The sequence below is a fragment of the Oncorhynchus nerka genome, linkage group LG21 (assembly GCF_034236695.1).
Source record: "Oncorhynchus nerka isolate Pitt River linkage group LG21, Oner_Uvic_2.0, whole genome shotgun sequence".
Taxonomy (NCBI): Eukaryota; Metazoa; Chordata; class Actinopteri; order Salmoniformes; family Salmonidae; genus Oncorhynchus; species Oncorhynchus nerka.
This window is the reverse complement of record NC_088416.1, coordinates 22,114,805-22,131,710: the sequence shown is the minus strand read 5'-3', so window position 1 is coordinate 22,131,710 and position 16,906 is coordinate 22,114,805. Positions and strand designations below refer to the sequence as shown.

Genomic DNA, 16,906 nt, shown 5'->3' with positions numbered 1-16,906 from the left:
AAATATTTGAAATTGTTGCGTTTATATTTTTGTTCAGTATATTTTTTTGCTTATAAGTGAACCCTTTTCCTAACCTCAACCTAATCACCATAGCCTGCTACGTGAATGATCCTAACCTGCTGCGAAAAGTCAAATCTAACGTTATTCGACTAAAACTGAGTTTTACGTGCAGCCTACCCGGGCCAGTTTAATAGAATCCTCTCGTTATAAAATCTGGGAGAATGACCAGTTTTTTTTTTTTTTATCAACTATGGTCGTTGTTATTTTTACACTATTTAATAATAACAACGCCCATAGTTTATAAAAAAAAACTGCTCATTCTCCCAGATTTTATAACGAGAGGATTCTATTAAACTGGCCCGGGTAGGCGTATGAGCCGGCTGCACGTAGTAAAACTCAGTTTTAGTCGAATAACGTTAGATTTGACTTTTCGCAGCAGGTTAGGATCATTCACGTAGCAGGCTATGGTGATTAGGTTGAGGTTAGGAAAAGGGTTATTTTTACACTATTTAATAATCCCGATGTTCTTTGGCTGAAAACGACGGAGATACTACCACGAATACCATTAAACAACTGTGCTATCTGTCATGCGCGGGAGGGTTCCAAGTGGCCTGGAACCATTGCAGATCTTGTTCGCAAGCGGAAGTGTGTATCAACTTAAATTGAGAAGGTGCCCTGATTTAAAATTTGTAAAATGTGGATCATTGTAGCAATCATTTGTGCTGCTCTAGCTGCATTCGTATACAACTATGTGTTCCGTACGTCCGGACCAAATCCTTTTGATATCGACACTCGTGAGCCGCTTAAACCACTGGTCACCCAAAAGAAGGAGAAAAACAAAGTTCTGAAGCAGGGTGAGTCTCGTAGTCACAAGTTTTGACGATCACCGATGTATGCACGAAATATAGTTTCCTAGGAATATGTCCTCAAACAAATTTACGTTTTGTAATTGATTTTTTGGCAGTCACCCTTGTTCAGTGTGTGTGTTTCGAAAGCTATATCTTGTTGCATAATTCAATTGCTGTGTCGTTCACATGTTTCTCAAGAGCATTCATTTGGAGTTGAAAGCAGGTCAGACAACTATTTCGTTTGTTAGGAAATCGTTGTCAGCGGTTCTATGGCTACACTGTTAACTACAGTACTGCGTCACAAGCTGAACATTGCTGCTGTACTGCACTAGTGACTAAACTCATTGTTGAAACGCAATCCACCCGCATTATATCACGTTCATAGCTGCTACACACACTTGTTTCAGTTCCACTAGCTACGTTTTCATCCAATTTGGTACAGATTTTCATGCGAATATTAAAACATTGCATAAAACCACGACATGTGTTTCCATCAAACTGACTTTTTGTGGAGAAAAGAAAAAGGCTGTGCGTTATTACGTAGTGGGGCGGCAGCGTAGCCTAGTGGTTAGAGCGTTGGACTAGTAACCGGAAGGTTGCGGAACCCCCGAGCTGACAAGGTACAAATCTGTCGTTCTGCCCCTGTTGAGGTTAACCCACTGTTCCCAGGCCGTCATTGATAATAAGAATGTGTTCTTAACTTGACTTGCCTGGTTAAATAAAAAAATAGTATTGTACTGCATTTGAACGTTTCCATGAAAATGCGGTCTTGACTTTTTTTTTCTCCATGGGTCAGGAAAATTCATCCCCATGAAATGGTTTAGATGGAAACGTGGTTATAGGCTGTCTTTGCACAGTCCCAGGGGATAATATTGCTGGAACACATCGTTATTTGTTTCATGTACTAATATTTAACTGTCAATATCTCTGTTAATTGTATGTTTAAATTTTTAAATATATTTTTTTACTCTTCCCAACCAGGTTTCTTGGCCAGTAAAGTACCTGAGAAACTAGATGCCATTGTCATTGGCAGTGGAATTGGTGGTCTTGGGCTGGCGGTGCTGCTGGCTAAGGTTGGAAAGCGGGTCCTGGTTCTGGAGCAGCATGATCGGGCTGGAGGCTGCTGCCACACCTTTACGGAGAAAGGCTTTGAGTTTGACGTGGGTGAGAAGGCTCTTATCAGTTGACCTTTCCTTACCTAGAAGGCAGCTATCAGTTTACCTTTCCTTACTCAAGGTGGTAGGTACCTTCCTCTACTCAGAGATGGTAGTGGTTATGAATCTGGTCTATTTCTATTGTTGACCTAAATCAAGGATGGGCAACTTTGATGGTGGTGGGGTTCTACATGGTGGCTTGGGGTTTTGCATATACCCACATCAGATAACCACACATGCAGACAGAGCCGGCCCTAGCCCTTTGGGGGCCCTAAGTGAAATTTTGCAAAACATTTTAGAGCCTGCCCTCCTATTGACACTAAAAAAATAACATTTTGCCATGGGATGTAGAGAAATTGTACGTATTGTATTCTACTGTTGCAACTCTCAACAGTAAGTTGAGACACCAAATTAGTTCCTAAAAAAACTGAGTGCATGTCCTGGGCTATAGCCCTAGCCTGGTTTTGTAAAAAAAAAAAAAAGTGAGTTTAAGTGTAACACTGTAAATGCAAACTATTAATCAATAATACTGTGTCTTATAAGCCCATGTGATTTGAGCTAGACATGCTAGATACAAAACTATCTAATAATACAATCAATCAATCATTCCTCCACCTCAGGTATCCACTACATTGGGGACCTGTTGGAGCATAAGCCCTTCCGCTGTATGCTTGACCAGCTGACCAATGGTCAGCTGCAGTGGGAGCCGCTGGACAACCCATTTGACCAGGTGGTGCTGGGCCCTCCTGAGAACAGGCGCACCTACCCCATCTACAGCGGCAGGAACCGTTTCCCTGACGAGCTGAAGAAGTTCTTCCCTGGGGAGGAGGCGGCCATCGATGAGTACATGAGGCTGGTCAAGGTATGGTGCTGTTACGTGATGTCATCAATAAGCTCATGTTTTTTTTTCTTTCTTTGCAACTCTGCCTAGAAGGCCAGCATCCTGGAGTCTCCTCTTCACTGTTGACGTTGAGACTGGTGTTTTGCGGGTACAATTTAATGAAGCTGCCAGTTGAGGACTTGTGAGGCATCTGTTTCTCAAACTAGACACTAATGTACTTGTCCTCTTGCTCAGTTGTGCACCGGGGCCTCCCACTCCTTCTATTCTAATTAGAGACAGTTTGTGCTGTTCTGTGAAGGGAGTAGTACACAGTGTTGTACGAGATCTTCAGTTTCTTGCCAATTTCTCGCATGGAATAGCCATCATTTTTCAGAACAAGAATACACTGACAAGTTTCAGGAGAAAGTTCTTTGTTTCTGGCCACTTTGAGCCTGTAATCGAACCCACAAATGCCGATGCTCCAGATACTCAACTAGTCTAATGGAGGCCAGTTTTATTGCTTCTTTAATTAGGAAAACAGTTTTCAGCTGTGCTAGCATAATTGCAAAAGAGTTTTCTAATGCTCAATTAGTCTTTTTTTAAATGATAAACTTGGATTAGCTAACACAACGTGCCATTGGAACACAGGAGGGATGGTTGCTGATAATGGGCCTCTGTACGTCTATGTAGATATTTCATAAAAAATCTACCGTTTCCAGCTATAATAGTCATTTACAACATTAACAATGTCTACACTGTATTTCTGGTCAATTTGATGTTATTTTAATGGGCCAAGAAAGTGCTTTTCTTTCAACAACAAGGACATTTCTAAGTGACCCTCAAACTTTTGAACGGTAGTGTATATGTCTGAATTCCATCAACAGAAAGCAGGCCGCAGCGTTTGGTTCCTGTGTCTGCTGAAGCTCGTTCCTGTCCCCCTGGCCAAGTTCCTGGTGTACACAGGCCTCGCCAATCGTCTGTCGTTCTTCTTCCGCATGGCGTCTCGCAGCGTGACCGAGGTGGTCAACGAACTGACTGAGAACAATGACCTCAGGGCCGTCTTCAGCTACGTCTTTGGCACTTACGGTAGGCTGCTGTAGTTCCTGATAGTGGAGAGCATAACCACAGCCATCTCCAATGAAAGACTGCATCCCTGTTCCCTATGTAGTTCACTCATTTGTGCCATTTGGGGGACACGCTTTCCACATGGACCAAATTAATTGCATCTCTTTTTGTTGTGTGTTTGGTTTTATAAGACTCAATTTTGTTGTGTGTAACTGCAGGTAACATGCCCAAGGATGGCAGCTTCTCCATGCACAGCCTGCTGGTCTGCCACTACCTGACTGGCGCCTGGTACCCAATAGGAGGAGCCAGTGAGATCGCCTACCACATGATCCCTATCATTGAGAAAGCCGGGGGGGCCGTGCTCGTCCGCGCCCCAGTCAACCGCATCCTGTTCAACGACAACAACGAGGCTATTGGTGAATAGGGCTGGTTGATTGGTTGAAAGGTGAATTGGTTGATCACACAGATGGTCAGATTTGACCACATCTGGTTCCATTGGTTTCAGGTGTGAGCGTGATGAAGGGTCAGGAGGAGATCCATGTGCATGCTCCAATGGTCATCTCCAACGCCGGCATCTTCAACACCTACCAGAAGCTGCTGCCCAAGGAACTCCAGGCCATGCCAGGTGGGTGAGGGTATTATGGTGTGGGTGTATGTTCAAGATATCTGCGTTAAAAAAAACATCATTGTTAGTTGACACTTGTATCGATGCCGTTGTCAAGATGTTGTTTCCTAATCATAATGTTTCTATGACCTTGTGATGCCTAATCATTAACGCTGTAACAGTTCACCAATGGGCATTGTTCCCCAGTTCAAATGTTTAAGATATGAGTGCATCGAGACCCCAAACCGATCCAAATGTAGCATGCATCGGTCAGAAAATCTATTAAAATGTTACGAATTGCAAAAACACAATTGGGGGGGGTAAAATTACAATCTTTTGTGACACTTGCTTCCTCTCATTCATTGTCGGAACTACGTATGGAATTATGTCTACAGTAATTGCTCTACAAGTAGTTTTGCATGCCTAACAACCCCTGGCAGTAGCCTAGTTAAACTGCACGCTGTCCGCAGCTTTGCGCGCTGACCAATGAGGGGTAAGCTTATTCCTGATCATACACCATAGACCTATTCATCCCTTATCACAGCTGCATAATTGAATTTGAAATGAATGTGTTTATGCAACAAATGTTAGTGCATTACATCGATTTGTTCCTCTAATCAAACTGAATCGTTTCAAGCTTAGCGTATCGGAGCCCATTTATCTAGAAACTTATAGAATCCTCTGTAAAGGGAAAGATGCACATCCCTACTAATCATGACTGTTGTATGATTTTGTGATGCCCTGCAGCCATCCAGAAGCAGCTTGGTATGATGAAAAACGGGGCAGGAGGTCTGAGCATCTTCCTGGGCCTGACTGGAACCAAGGAGGACCTGGGCCTCAAAGCAGACAACTACTGGATCTTCACAGAGCACAACCTGGATGAACTGTAGGTCCTTCCTCTCTCTTTGTTTAGCCCTAGATGTTTGGCGTGTCCCCATTGGCCCCACTGTCTAATGACTTGTATATTTATTTTAATTCACACCTTATTTGTCCTTATTAACGTACAGTTGAAGTTGGAAGTTTACATACACTCCACAAATTTCTTGTTAACAAACTATAGTTTCGGCAAGTTGGTTAGGACCTCTACTTTGCATGACACAAGTAGTTTTTCCAACAATTGTTTACAGACCATTTCACTTATAATTCACTGTATCACAATTCCAGTGGGTCAGAAGTTACCATACACTAAGTTGACTGTGTGACTGGAAAATTCCAGAAAATGATGTAATTGCTTCTGATACGTTCTGTCTCCTAGAGATATAGCCTGTCTCCTTCCTGAGAGGTATGACGGCTGTGTGGCCGAAGAGCACCATCCCAACCATGAAGCACAGGGGTGGCAGCATCATGTTGTGGGGGTGCTTTGCTGCAGGAGGGACTGGTGCACTTCACAAAATAGATGGCATCATGAGGATAGAGAATTATGTGCAAATATTGAAGCAACATCTCAAGACATCAGTCAAGAAGTTAAAGCTTGTTCACAAATAGGTCTTCCAAATGGACAATGACCCCAAGCATAATTACAAAGTTGTGGGAAAATGGCTTAAGGACAACAAAGTCAAGGTATTGGAGTGGCCATCACAAAGCCCTGACCTCCAATCCTTTAGAAAATTTGTGGGCAGAACTGAAAAAGCGTGTGCGAGCAAGGAGGCCTACAAACCTGACTCTGTTACACCAGCTCTGTCAAGAGGAATGGGCCAAAATTCACACAACTTCTTGTCGGAAGCTCGTGGAAGGCTACCCAAAACATTTGACCCAAGTTAAACAATTTAAAGGCAATGCTACCAAATACTAATTGACTGTGTAAACCTCTGACTTCAACTGTATACCTGATGTGTTGCAAAGACGGACATTGTGTAAGGTCTTGTGGTGTGGACTTTGAGAGAGAAGTGAGTTACTGCGACATTACATAACCTACGGTACATGATAGTGCGTCTAGTCATGTATTCTGTATTTCACTCCCTTTCACTGTGTGCATCAAAGATTGTGCTGTTATCAGTAATCTGTTTGGTAACAACTAAAATGCAGTGTCGTCAAAACAGACAGTATCAGTACACACTTGCCACTCATCACTGCACTTATTTCACAACATGTTTGGAACCTCAATAGATATTCGCACTGTTTAACAAGCATGGTCTACAGTGCATTTGGAAAGTATTCAGACCCTTTCACATTTTGTTACGTTACAGCATTATTCTAAAAAGTATTAAATTGCATTCTTCCCTCATAAATCTACACACAGTACCCCATAATGACAAAGCAAAAAACTGTTTTTTAGATTTGTCTTTTTGCAACAAAAAAAACCAATACCTTATTTACGTAACTATTCAGACCCTTTGCTATGAGACTCAAAATTGAGCTCGGGTGCATCCTGTTTCCGTTGATCATCCTTAAGTTGTTTCTACAACTTGATTGGAGTCCACCTGTGGTAAATTCAATTGATTGGACATGATTTGGAAAGGCACACGTCTGTCTATATAAGGTGCCATAGTTGACACTGCATGTCAGAGCGAAAACCAAGCCATGATGTCGAAGGAATTGTCCGTAGAGCTCCGAGACGACAGGATTGTGTCGGCACAGATCTGGGGAAGGGTACCAAAAAATGTCTGCAGTATTGAAGGTCCCCAAGAACACGGAGACCTCCATCATTCTTACATGGAAGAACTCTTTGGCCTGAATGTGAAGCTTCACGTCTGGAGCAAACCAGGCACCGCTCATCACCTGGCCAATACCATCCCTACGGTGAAGTGTGGTGGCAGCATCATGCTATGGGGACTGGAAGACTACTCAGGATAGGGGAAATATGAATGGAGCTAAGTACAGAGATCCTTGATGAAAACCTGCTCAGGACCTCATACTGGGGCGAAGGTTCCCCTTCCAGGACAACGACCCTAAGCACACAGCCAAGACAATGCACAAGTGGCTTCGGGACAAGTCCCTGAATATCCTTGAGTGGCCCAGCCAGAGCCCGGACTTGAACCCAATCTAACATCTCTGCAGAGACCTGAAAATAGCTGTGCAGTGAAGCTCCACATCCAACCTGACAGAGCTTGAGAGGATCTGCAGAGAAGAATGGGAGAAACACTCCAAATACAGGTGTGCCAAGCTTGTAGCGTCATGGCCAAGAAGACTCAAGGCTGTAATAGCTGCCAAAGGTGCTTCCACAAAGTACTGAGTAAAGGGTCTAAATACTTACGTAAATGTGATATTTCATTTTTTAAAAATATATATGTACATTTGCCAACCTAAAAAAAGATAACATTTTGCTTTGTCATTATGGAGTATTGTGTGTTGATTAGGGAGGGGGGACAATTGAATCATTTTTAGAGTACTGCTGTAAAGTAACAACGTGAAGGGGTCTGAATACTTTCCAAATGCACTGTATATGTGTCTGTGCCAGAATCCGAGAAGGGCAAAGTGTTCTTTACGGTAGTGTTAAAGAGCCTACAGTATTTTACTACTCCCATTATCTGGATGTTATAGGGTTGTCACCTATCTGGAGGGAAACAGGGAGGAGTCAGCGAGAAGTGTGCCCCTCCTCTTTGTGGCCTCTCCATCAGCCAAAGATCCCACCTGGGAGGAACGATCACCAGGTACAGAAACAAGACTAGTGCTGGCACTAAATTTCACCATACTAAATGATTTCATTATTTCGATCCTTGGAAATGCATCATCCACTGACTTTACTTATTTAAACCCTTGGCTCGTATAAGGAGCACAATCCATTGGCTCATGTCCTACATATTACTTGGTTCGAGGCAAGTTGTACCGGTTGAGGCTGCTCTCGCCATATTGGCCTGGGCATCTCTCCTCCAGGTGTTTCTGGGTCAATCCTTTGTTTTCCTGAGGGTTGCCGTGTTGGGTGTTAGGCCTCATTCTAGTTTTATTCCTGATGTGAGACTGTTTTGTGATTTTGTTTTTGTTATTTTTATTGTATTTACTTCATGGTAACACAGACAAGACAACAGTTAGAAAACTACAGAATCCTGTAGTATGTTGTCCTATCAGGTACCAGATGGTTGCAAATGCCCTTTCAAAGTCCGTTAATTTGATTTGTTCCATTCTATTGACTGTCCAATGTTGATGCATTTAGTGTTGCAACGTGTTCCTGGAAACAACCTGCTCGGTCTCTTGATCTACACCATACCAAAACATCTTGTGAATTAAGACTTATTGGAAATGCACACAACTAACAATATCCGATGCCATCGGAACGAAGGCTGAACAGACGTGTTTAAACCCCTTTTGGTTTCCCCATTGAAGGCAAGTCCACCCTGAGTCTGGTGAGCTTTGCTAACTATGAGTGGTTTGAGGAGTGGAAGGATAACAAGGTGACCAACAGAGGGACTGATTACAATGAGCTGAAGCACATCTTCTGTGACTCGATTCTGGAGGTGGTGATGAGCGTCTTCCCCAAGATTACCAGGGACAAGGTAGAGCATTTGGCCCGTTCGTACTAAACTCTGGTAGACAGCCTTGTCCGGGAAACTTAACATCTCTATGGTGGATGCGCTAGTAAGCTGTCACCTAGACAAGTTTCCTTTTTTCATTTTGACAAATGATGTAACCTGATACCTCGATGGAAAGTAGTATGCATTGGGAACAGGGCATCAACATCTCCCATTTCTCTCTCTCTGTGTCCGTCTTTAAGGTTGAGTTCATCGAGGCTGGAACACCCATAACAAACACGCACTACATTGGAGCCCCTAAAGGGGAGATCTACGGAGCAGACCATGGCACAGCTCGTTTCAGCGCTGAGTGCAGTGCCACCGTGAGGCCCCAGACACCCCTGAAGAACCTCTACCTCACAGGTCAGTATCTTATACGGCTGATTGGGTCCATGGATATATCAGAGAGAAGCTATATGTCTAAAACATGTCATAAGTTTGACTTCAGTATTACTAAAGGTTTATATCGGCTCTGGTTTCTACTGCGTGCTGATGTTTGTGTTATGTGTGCAGGTCAGGATGTGTTTGTGTGTGGCTTTGCTGGTGCGCTGGCTGGGGCTCTCACCTGTGGTTCTGTCATCCTCAACCGTAACCTGCACCTGGATGCCGTTGCTCTGGCCAAGAAGACCAAACGTGTCGACACTAAGAAGTTGGAGAAACACAAGACTGACCACCTCCCTCAACCCGTTGTGGCTTCAGGTGAAGTTTCCCTTAGGTACAGTTCTGGGATAAGCTTCCCCTCCCCCAATCCGCATTAATGGGGAAACTGACACAAGATCACCATCTAGGGGCAACTTCACCCAGCTCACTGAAAGCTTTAATAACACAAGTCAAGGGGACAGGCTTCGATCTCTGGTCCTACAGTCAACGCGGTGAAAATATCCCTCAAGACGGTTACTGTGTGTTTGCGGGTGTGACTATTCTAATCAATTGAGTGAAGAGAACTCTGCTCTCTCTCACTGTTGAGGGAAAACGCATTTGAAAGTCTAGGAATCTTTCTGTGGATGCTATCTGCATCAGATCTGTGAAATTAAGTTTACAACCAATCGACCTTTGAAAATGATAGCCCAGGGATAGATAGCTTTTTTCCATTGTGTTTTCATAAATCAAGTGTGCAGATGGATGTGATTTAATACTCAATATTTTCACTCTTAATATATTGAGAACAAGTGTTGGGTGGAGTAGATTACGTTACCAATACTTTGATATAACCAATAACTACTGCAAACATGTTAATAATTTATCAGTACTCAATATACTGTGGATGGATAACAGTGGCTTCTGTCTGAGTTTTCAGACCGGCCTTCCAACCAGCTATGCTAAATTCACCTATGCAATAATGTAGGGTGAAACTGTAACTCCATCTGTTGCAATAAAAAAGCCATGACACAACAAAATTTGTGAACCAGGTATAAAAGCTCTATGCTGTAACACTAACCACTGTAAATGTCTAATGCCTCCATTTGAACACGGATGTAAAGACGGGATTGTTTTGAATGAACATGCCTTGAGTTATTAAACATTGAATACAAAAATATCTTCATGCGGCTCATTGTAAAAATGAATTATTCCACTCTGTAAATGTATGGGGGGCTTTGTAACAATAATGCAAACTGTGATAATGAAGGATTCATCAAAGAGAGAGAATAGATTTGTTTCCTAACCTTTTAGTCATTTATCATCCCTTTATAATTCTATTGATACTGGTATCATGGCTGGCCTGGAACATTGTTTGATTTATTAGAAGTCACAAAATGCATTTACCATTCTTTCATCAATATCCCCTGGATAAACGTGAGTATCTATAGAAAATGTCCATAATGTGCAAGACATGAGGATGGCACATGCACAGAGGTCTCCAGGACCACGTTTTGTCGGACGTGATGAGAGATCTGATTGAGTTGAGAATAAGGGACCGTACCAGAATGTTGTCCCATAATTTATGAGCGTCTTGAAAATGTATATACATCTCTGCAGTTTGGTGTGAGAAGGTAAATGAATCACAATTCATTCAATATTAGCTATGTATATCTAACCACACATTGCACAAAGCAGCTTTGGGATTCCATTTTGGTTAGCTAGCAAGTGGTTGCTAGATGGGGCCGGCAATGCATAAAATCGGAATCTTGTGTAAAGCTTACTAAACTCTTTAATTAAGTTTACTCTTGCATAAGTACTTCATTTAGCTAGCTAGCTAAATAAGTCTCGTGAACGTCTTGACCCCCCCCACACACACACACAAACACACATATGAACAGTGGCTACCAGTAAAAGGCGTGTGGAAGCAGTTCACATCACTGTCCAGTTTATTACTTGACCGCTTGTTTACAGGCATTACGCACGGTCTATTCCATCCTAGTTGCATCCAAATTCGAAATCGGCCGGTCATGGAGGTCAATGGGTGCGATGAACATCAGAATTAGGAAATACTTGCAGAGGTGAAGGCGCATATGGCAAAGAGTACAGGACCAGAGAGGTCTGCAATCAACAGCGACTTGTAGCGGTGAAGAAGTTGAACATACCTGGAGACACGGAGAGTGGGATTCCTGCTTTCATGATCCAGGAGGTGGCCTTGGAATAACACATAATGATCTCTCGGGGTTAAAATCACTGTGATGGTGTTTTATAATTGTATACCATGGTGTCCTGCCATTTCATTAGCAGAAATGGTTCACAATGATTGACCTTAATTGCTGATCTTACTGAAAGGTTGTTGGATGTATCTGCTGGTCTGAAGAACAGGAGTTTGGACCTGACGCTGCTGTTTGAGTACAGAGACCAGGACCTGTCTACCTTCCTCACCATGGTCCCCAGCACTGGACTGAGTCTTGACAAAATTAAGGTGTGAATTAGCCCCCTTACATACCTGCATCTGAAAAAAAACTCAACGACTCCAAAGCACTCCATTAAGAATTAGTATAACATTTTACTGTACTCTCTTTCAAAACTTTTCATGCCAGATGTCCTCATATCTTGTCAGAATAAGACAGTCAGAGAAAGTGGTTGAACATTGCTGTCATGCTGCTTCCTGTCTGTACAGGATGTGGTGGTGCAGCTGCTGCAGGGGCTGGACTTCCTGCACACCAACATGCTGGTGCACTGCGATCTGAAGCCGGAGAATGTACTGGTAAGTAGCCGTGGAGAGGTGAAGATTGCTGGCATTGGGCTGGCGTGCATCTACACCTATCACATCGCCATTACACCCTGTGTAAGTCTACAGAGTAGAACATCCTCCTTTGAATGCACAATCTGTTCAATTGTCCCCCAGCCTAACTAAGGTAAAGGAACTATGCATAAAAGTAAAAAGTATCTTTCTATGTCCTATCCAATGTCTCAATCCTCTCCCTTCCTCTCTCCTCTCTCTTCTCTCTCTCATTCTGTCTTCAGGTGGTGACACTGTGGTACAGGGGCCCCTGAGGTGCTGCTCCACTCTGGTTATATGTCCTCCGTGGACATGTGGAGCGCCGGCTGCATTTTTACCAAACTATTCCTTTTGATACCATTGTTCTGTGGAGACGCTGAGGCTCAGCAGCTCCAGAAAATCTTTGAGTGAGTTTTTTTCTTCTACCGTGCCCTACTTTTGATCGGTCGTTTATGATAAAAGCATTTGAATAATGTATGAGTTGTGTTTTACCAGTGCCTTGTGTTGTGGTTGTGTCTGTGCTCTTTCCCATGTCCCACAGGGTGATTGGCTTGCCCAGCGAGGAGGACTGGCCCAGGGAGAGCCCCATCTCCTACACCTGTAGTTGGTGCCCCAGAGACCCCCTGCACCCAGCTCTTATCCAACCTGGGCCAGGAGGAGAACAACCTGCTCCTTGTATGTACAATATACACATTTTGAATCATGTTTCTGTTACAAGGCACTTTCCGAGTTAATGAATCTTTGAAATTCTATTGTTCTTTTAAAGCACAATGTCTAGAGTTCAGCCCGGCCAATCGCATCTCAGAGCTTCCAGAGCCCTCTCCCACCCTTTACTGGTGTGCGCCTGAGTACTCACAACAAGGCACGATGTGGAGAGAAGAGGGGAGAGCTGGGACAGAGGTTCATTCCTAGCCTATAGAACACTGAGGCTCCCGTGCCGCAAGATGTGATGTACCTATATCAAAATGTAGAATTTTGGAATGGAAATAAAAAGTAAGTGAAAATATTTAAAAGGTAAATCTGCAGGTTAAGCAATAAAGTGGGCACCCTGCCACTGTTTTGGTAAAAAAAAAGTTGAGGGGTGGAAAAATTGAATCTCAAATTCATAGACAGAGCTAAAGGATGCAAAGACTGACCATGCGTGATATCAAAATGATAGATTTAACCATGTTTTAAAGCTATATAGTGTTTGTTTACAATTACATTATTTACAAACAATGGAGTAAAACAGGCTTATTAGTTGGGCTCCGATGGGGTACGACAGTTGAACTAAGCTAATTAGGTATTTCTAAGTTATATTCTTCAACAATCAATGGGTATATATCATCAATTTAAAAGTCAAAACATTTATGTAGCATTGCCCCTTTTAAAGGTAATTTGTTCAACATGAATTTCCAAATCTTGATTGGTTTTATCTGAAATGCATTTCTGAAGACTAGTTTCGTGTTTTGAAAAAACACATTTATATCAAACGATGTAGAAACTGCGGCTCTTATATGGCATGAAAACCCAAAGTGGAAGGAAAAGGAAAGTTGACAGTGATTTAAATTACAACAAATATATTGCTTTACTACAACAAATTTTATAACAAAGTTTATAGCTAGAATCCTTAATTGCTACATCCATTTAAAAAAAAAAAAACATTTTTTACGTATAAAAGAATAATATATAACCATTCATTTTTGAAGAATATAACTTATAAATGCCTCATGAGCTTAGTTCAGCTGTAAGTACCCCATCAGAAACCAAAATATAAGCTTGTTTTACTCCAATGTTTGTGAACGATGTAAATGTAAACACCGTATAACCTCAAGACTTGGGTAAACTATCATTTTTATATCAGAGATGGTCAGTCTTTGCATCCACCTTTGAATTTGAGAGTGGTTACATTTTCCCCATGCCCATCCTTCAACTCTTAACCAAAACAGAGGCATGGGTGCCCACTTATTTATTGTTTCAATTTTTAAAAAAAATGCTTTGTTGATTGATTAGTTTTCCACTCTGTATTTGATACCAGACGGTCAGAATGCAGAAACGAGCTGCTAGAACATTTTGCAGGAGAACAAAATCTTAATAATTCAGAATGTGAAGGCTTTCATTTATTACTGAGGGATATTGCTGCTGTTACAAGTGCTATTATTAATCTCAAGTTGCTGCAAGGGAATGACACTACTGTATGAGCATATAAGTGAATGCATTATTTTATTTTTATTGTTCCAAATGCACATTTGGATCTTTATGGCCCTTTTTTTATTTCATATATATATATATATATATATATATATTCTCTGTTTAGATACTTGGAAAGCTCATACCTGTACATAGGTTTTCTTTTTAAGTTTTGAGGTGCCATTTTAATGTTAGGTTGCATTTTTTTCAGGGCGGAGAACATTCTGCGATCTTGTTTTAATTGAGCAAATGTAAATTCATTTCAGTGTGAGTACTTTAGATAATGTTACTGTTTTCATGTCATTCATTCTATTGAGCAGCACCTGTTAACTGTTATTGGATCTGGTTTGATATTCGACCCTCATCTTACGTCATGTTTCCAAATGTCTGTTGTACTATTTTGTATAAGAGACATGGCTATAGGTTTATCCCACCTCCACGATGGCCACACAGGGTCAAGTGCAATCATGTTTATAAGGTCAGATATATTCTTACTGTTCAAGACCTGAAGTGGCCCAAGCTAGAGTATGAATCAAACTTCAGGGTCAAGTGCAATCATGTTTATAAGGTCAGATATATTCTTACTGTTCAAGACCTGAAGTGGCCCAAGCTAGAGAATGAATCAAACTTCAGACTTCCTCTGGCGTACTGTGACTTGGTGTTATTTTATAAGTTCTTTGGTCTCTTCAGGTGTGGGACTGCCAGTGCTGCATCCTTCACTTGTTGCCTAATTTGTGCAAAGGCCTCTGTCCTAGCTCTCTGTTCTGATCCCCCTTTCAATGTATTCTGGTCCTTGTACCCAGTTAATTTAAAGGCAGAGTCAGCGATATCTCGTACATGCACAAAGTAAACAGCATAGTGGGTTAATTTACGCAAGAACTAAGAGCATTGGAGCGCAATGCTAAACTTCTCCATTGTTTTGGTCCCGTGGCTACCACGTTGTAAGAGTGTGATGCGAACCTTTGCGCAAGCGCAGATACTATTTGAGAGCAAAGTTTTGCATCAGGTTTATCTTGCATCTCACTCATTGCAGTGTTTGCGTTGCTGTTTGTGCAAAGTCATTTCGGTGACTACCTTTAAGTGAAATGGCAAAGTGCCTGTTTGGGCACTCGAGGCAGTGTTCTATACTGAGAGGTAGTAGGATACTTCTCCAATTTGTTTGCCTTACGGTATTTAGTGATAACTTTCAAACAGTTGAATTTTATTCCTGGGTCCTATTTGGATAAATACAAGTGTCTTTAGGGTTCAAGTTATCTTTATTCAAGCGTATCTTGATCCATGAAATGGCCAGACTTGACATTGTAGATGTATGTAGCATATGCTGTAGCAAAGAAATAAAACAAATCCAATCATAGCTTAAGCAATAGAGAAGACATTGCTGCTAACTTTATCTGCGCTATTGACAGTGTGCTGACATTTGACTGGTTCTGTCAATTGCTGTCTATAGCCCGCTCAGCCTTGGCCCCTGCATGTGGCATGCAGCAGCGCCTGGGCGAAGGGAGGGGGTTATATTTGTAACAGGGACAGGCTGCGCTCGCCGTAAATGGGCTTCCACGCTCTCTGTTGCAGCGGCGCACAAATAACCAGTCCCTCCTGTTGTTAGTGACCATAGCCGGTCCCCTACGATTCGAGTACATGTAAGTACCCTAGCAAAATTCCTTTATGTAGCCTTCTAAAACAAAACATGTTGAAAGCCAGTTTACAATGGGCATTGTTGAGCTTTTCGCTCATTGTAAATGACACCGTGAGTTTTAGTGCGCTTTCGGCACAACTAGATTGATTCGACTCAAATAAACTGACACAGTTAAGGACATGGTTCATTTAATTAATTTGCATTTAAAGTCCAATTTGATCTATTAATCGTATAGCTACACAGTTAGTTAGAAAAGCCTCTCCAGTGCGCACGAGTGGCAAGGAAAATAGACCCTCGAATTGTGTCCATTACGCGTCAGTTACTGACAAGGAATTGTGTCCCGAATGCAAGGTCTTCCCCCAGTTTAAAAAAAAAAAATTAATTGACATGTGGTATCAAATAGTGATTATACTCTGTTAATAGATTTGTAATATCAAACTGCAGAGCGACTTGGTCGGCCTCATGTCTTTATCTTACCAAACATTTGACTTGAGACTTGTTTGAATAGGAAAATTGCTCTCATTCGTGCCATGGCTCATGTCTTGTTTTGTCATCATTTATTTATTTTTCATCCGAGTTCTTTCATACTATACTGTGAGATCTTATTTTTGGATAAATATTGGGCGGTGATGATGTTTGTTGCCATTGCGCTTTCTTGAAGTACTGAATGCATTGTGGCTGATGTCGAGGGTGGAAGTTAGAGTGGGCTGGCATATCAACTAGGACTGAACTATATGTACAGGAAGGGACAGTGATGTCATGTCATCATTCACACTCGCATGTAATTCATGTGATTTAGGCTAGATCTTTTGGATGCCATCCGGCATTGGTGAAGCAAAATATTCCCAATTGTTCACACGTGGACATCATACAGTAAACAGCTGTTAATGTGTCACATCATTCCAGGGGCGGAGGTGTGGGTTACAGTATGAGGGGTAGAGGAGGAGAGCTACAGCTGCTCTAGAGGCATTCTGCTCCATAGTGTACACAAGTCCTAGAAGCTGCAGTTGTTATCATTTCTAAACT

The 16,906-nt window shown here is 42.1% G+C and overlaps 2 protein-coding genes and 1 pseudogene across 9 annotated transcripts in view; all 3 read left to right on the top strand.

The window, feature by feature from the left end:
- The first annotated feature begins 413 nt into the window (after positions 1-413).
- On the top strand, positions 414-9,786 carry LOC115104082 (all-trans-retinol 13,14-reductase-like). The gene is made up of 11 exons (XM_029625273.2): positions 414-854; positions 1,830-2,012; positions 2,623-2,864; positions 3,707-3,908; positions 4,106-4,303; positions 4,393-4,512; positions 5,239-5,377; positions 7,972-8,081; positions 8,752-8,921; positions 9,140-9,299; positions 9,450-9,786. The coding sequence occupies exons 1-11, from the start codon at positions 695-697 to the stop codon at positions 9,692-9,694; spliced, it is 1,929 nt and encodes a 642-aa protein (XP_029481133.2). The 5' UTR covers positions 414-694; the 3' UTR covers positions 9,695-9,786.
- A 1,537-nt stretch (positions 9,787-11,323) lies between these two features.
- LOC135563645 (cyclin-dependent kinase 4-like) lies at positions 11,324-12,997 on the top strand (annotated as a pseudogene).
- The window catches only part of svilc (supervillin c), a 30,029-nt gene continuing 26,109 nt past the window's right edge, over positions 12,987-16,906 (top strand). For 6 of the 8 annotated variants that reach the window (XM_065006441.1, XM_065006440.1, XM_065006438.1 and 3 more), the window contains exon 1: positions 15,779-15,884. The gene's annotated coding sequence lies outside the window, so the exon portion shown is untranslated. Of the gene's footprint in view, positions 13,072-15,778; positions 15,885-16,906 lie in introns of those variants that run through there. The other 2 variants (XM_065006433.1, XM_065006437.1) reach the window with 2 other exon arrangements.

Coding starts and splice junctions, on each gene's coding strand:
- LOC115104082 (XM_029625273.2), top strand. CDS start 695: ATGTGGATCATTGTAGCAATCATTTGTGCTGCTCTAGCTGCATTCGTA. Junction 4,513..5,238: donor GGAACTCCAGGCCATGCCAG/GTGGGTGAGGGT, acceptor GATGCCCTGCAG/CCATCCAGAAGCAGCTTGGT. Junction 5,378..7,971: donor GAGCACAACCTGGATGAACT/GTAGGTCCTTCC, acceptor TGGATGTTATAG/GGTTGTCACCTATCTGGAGG.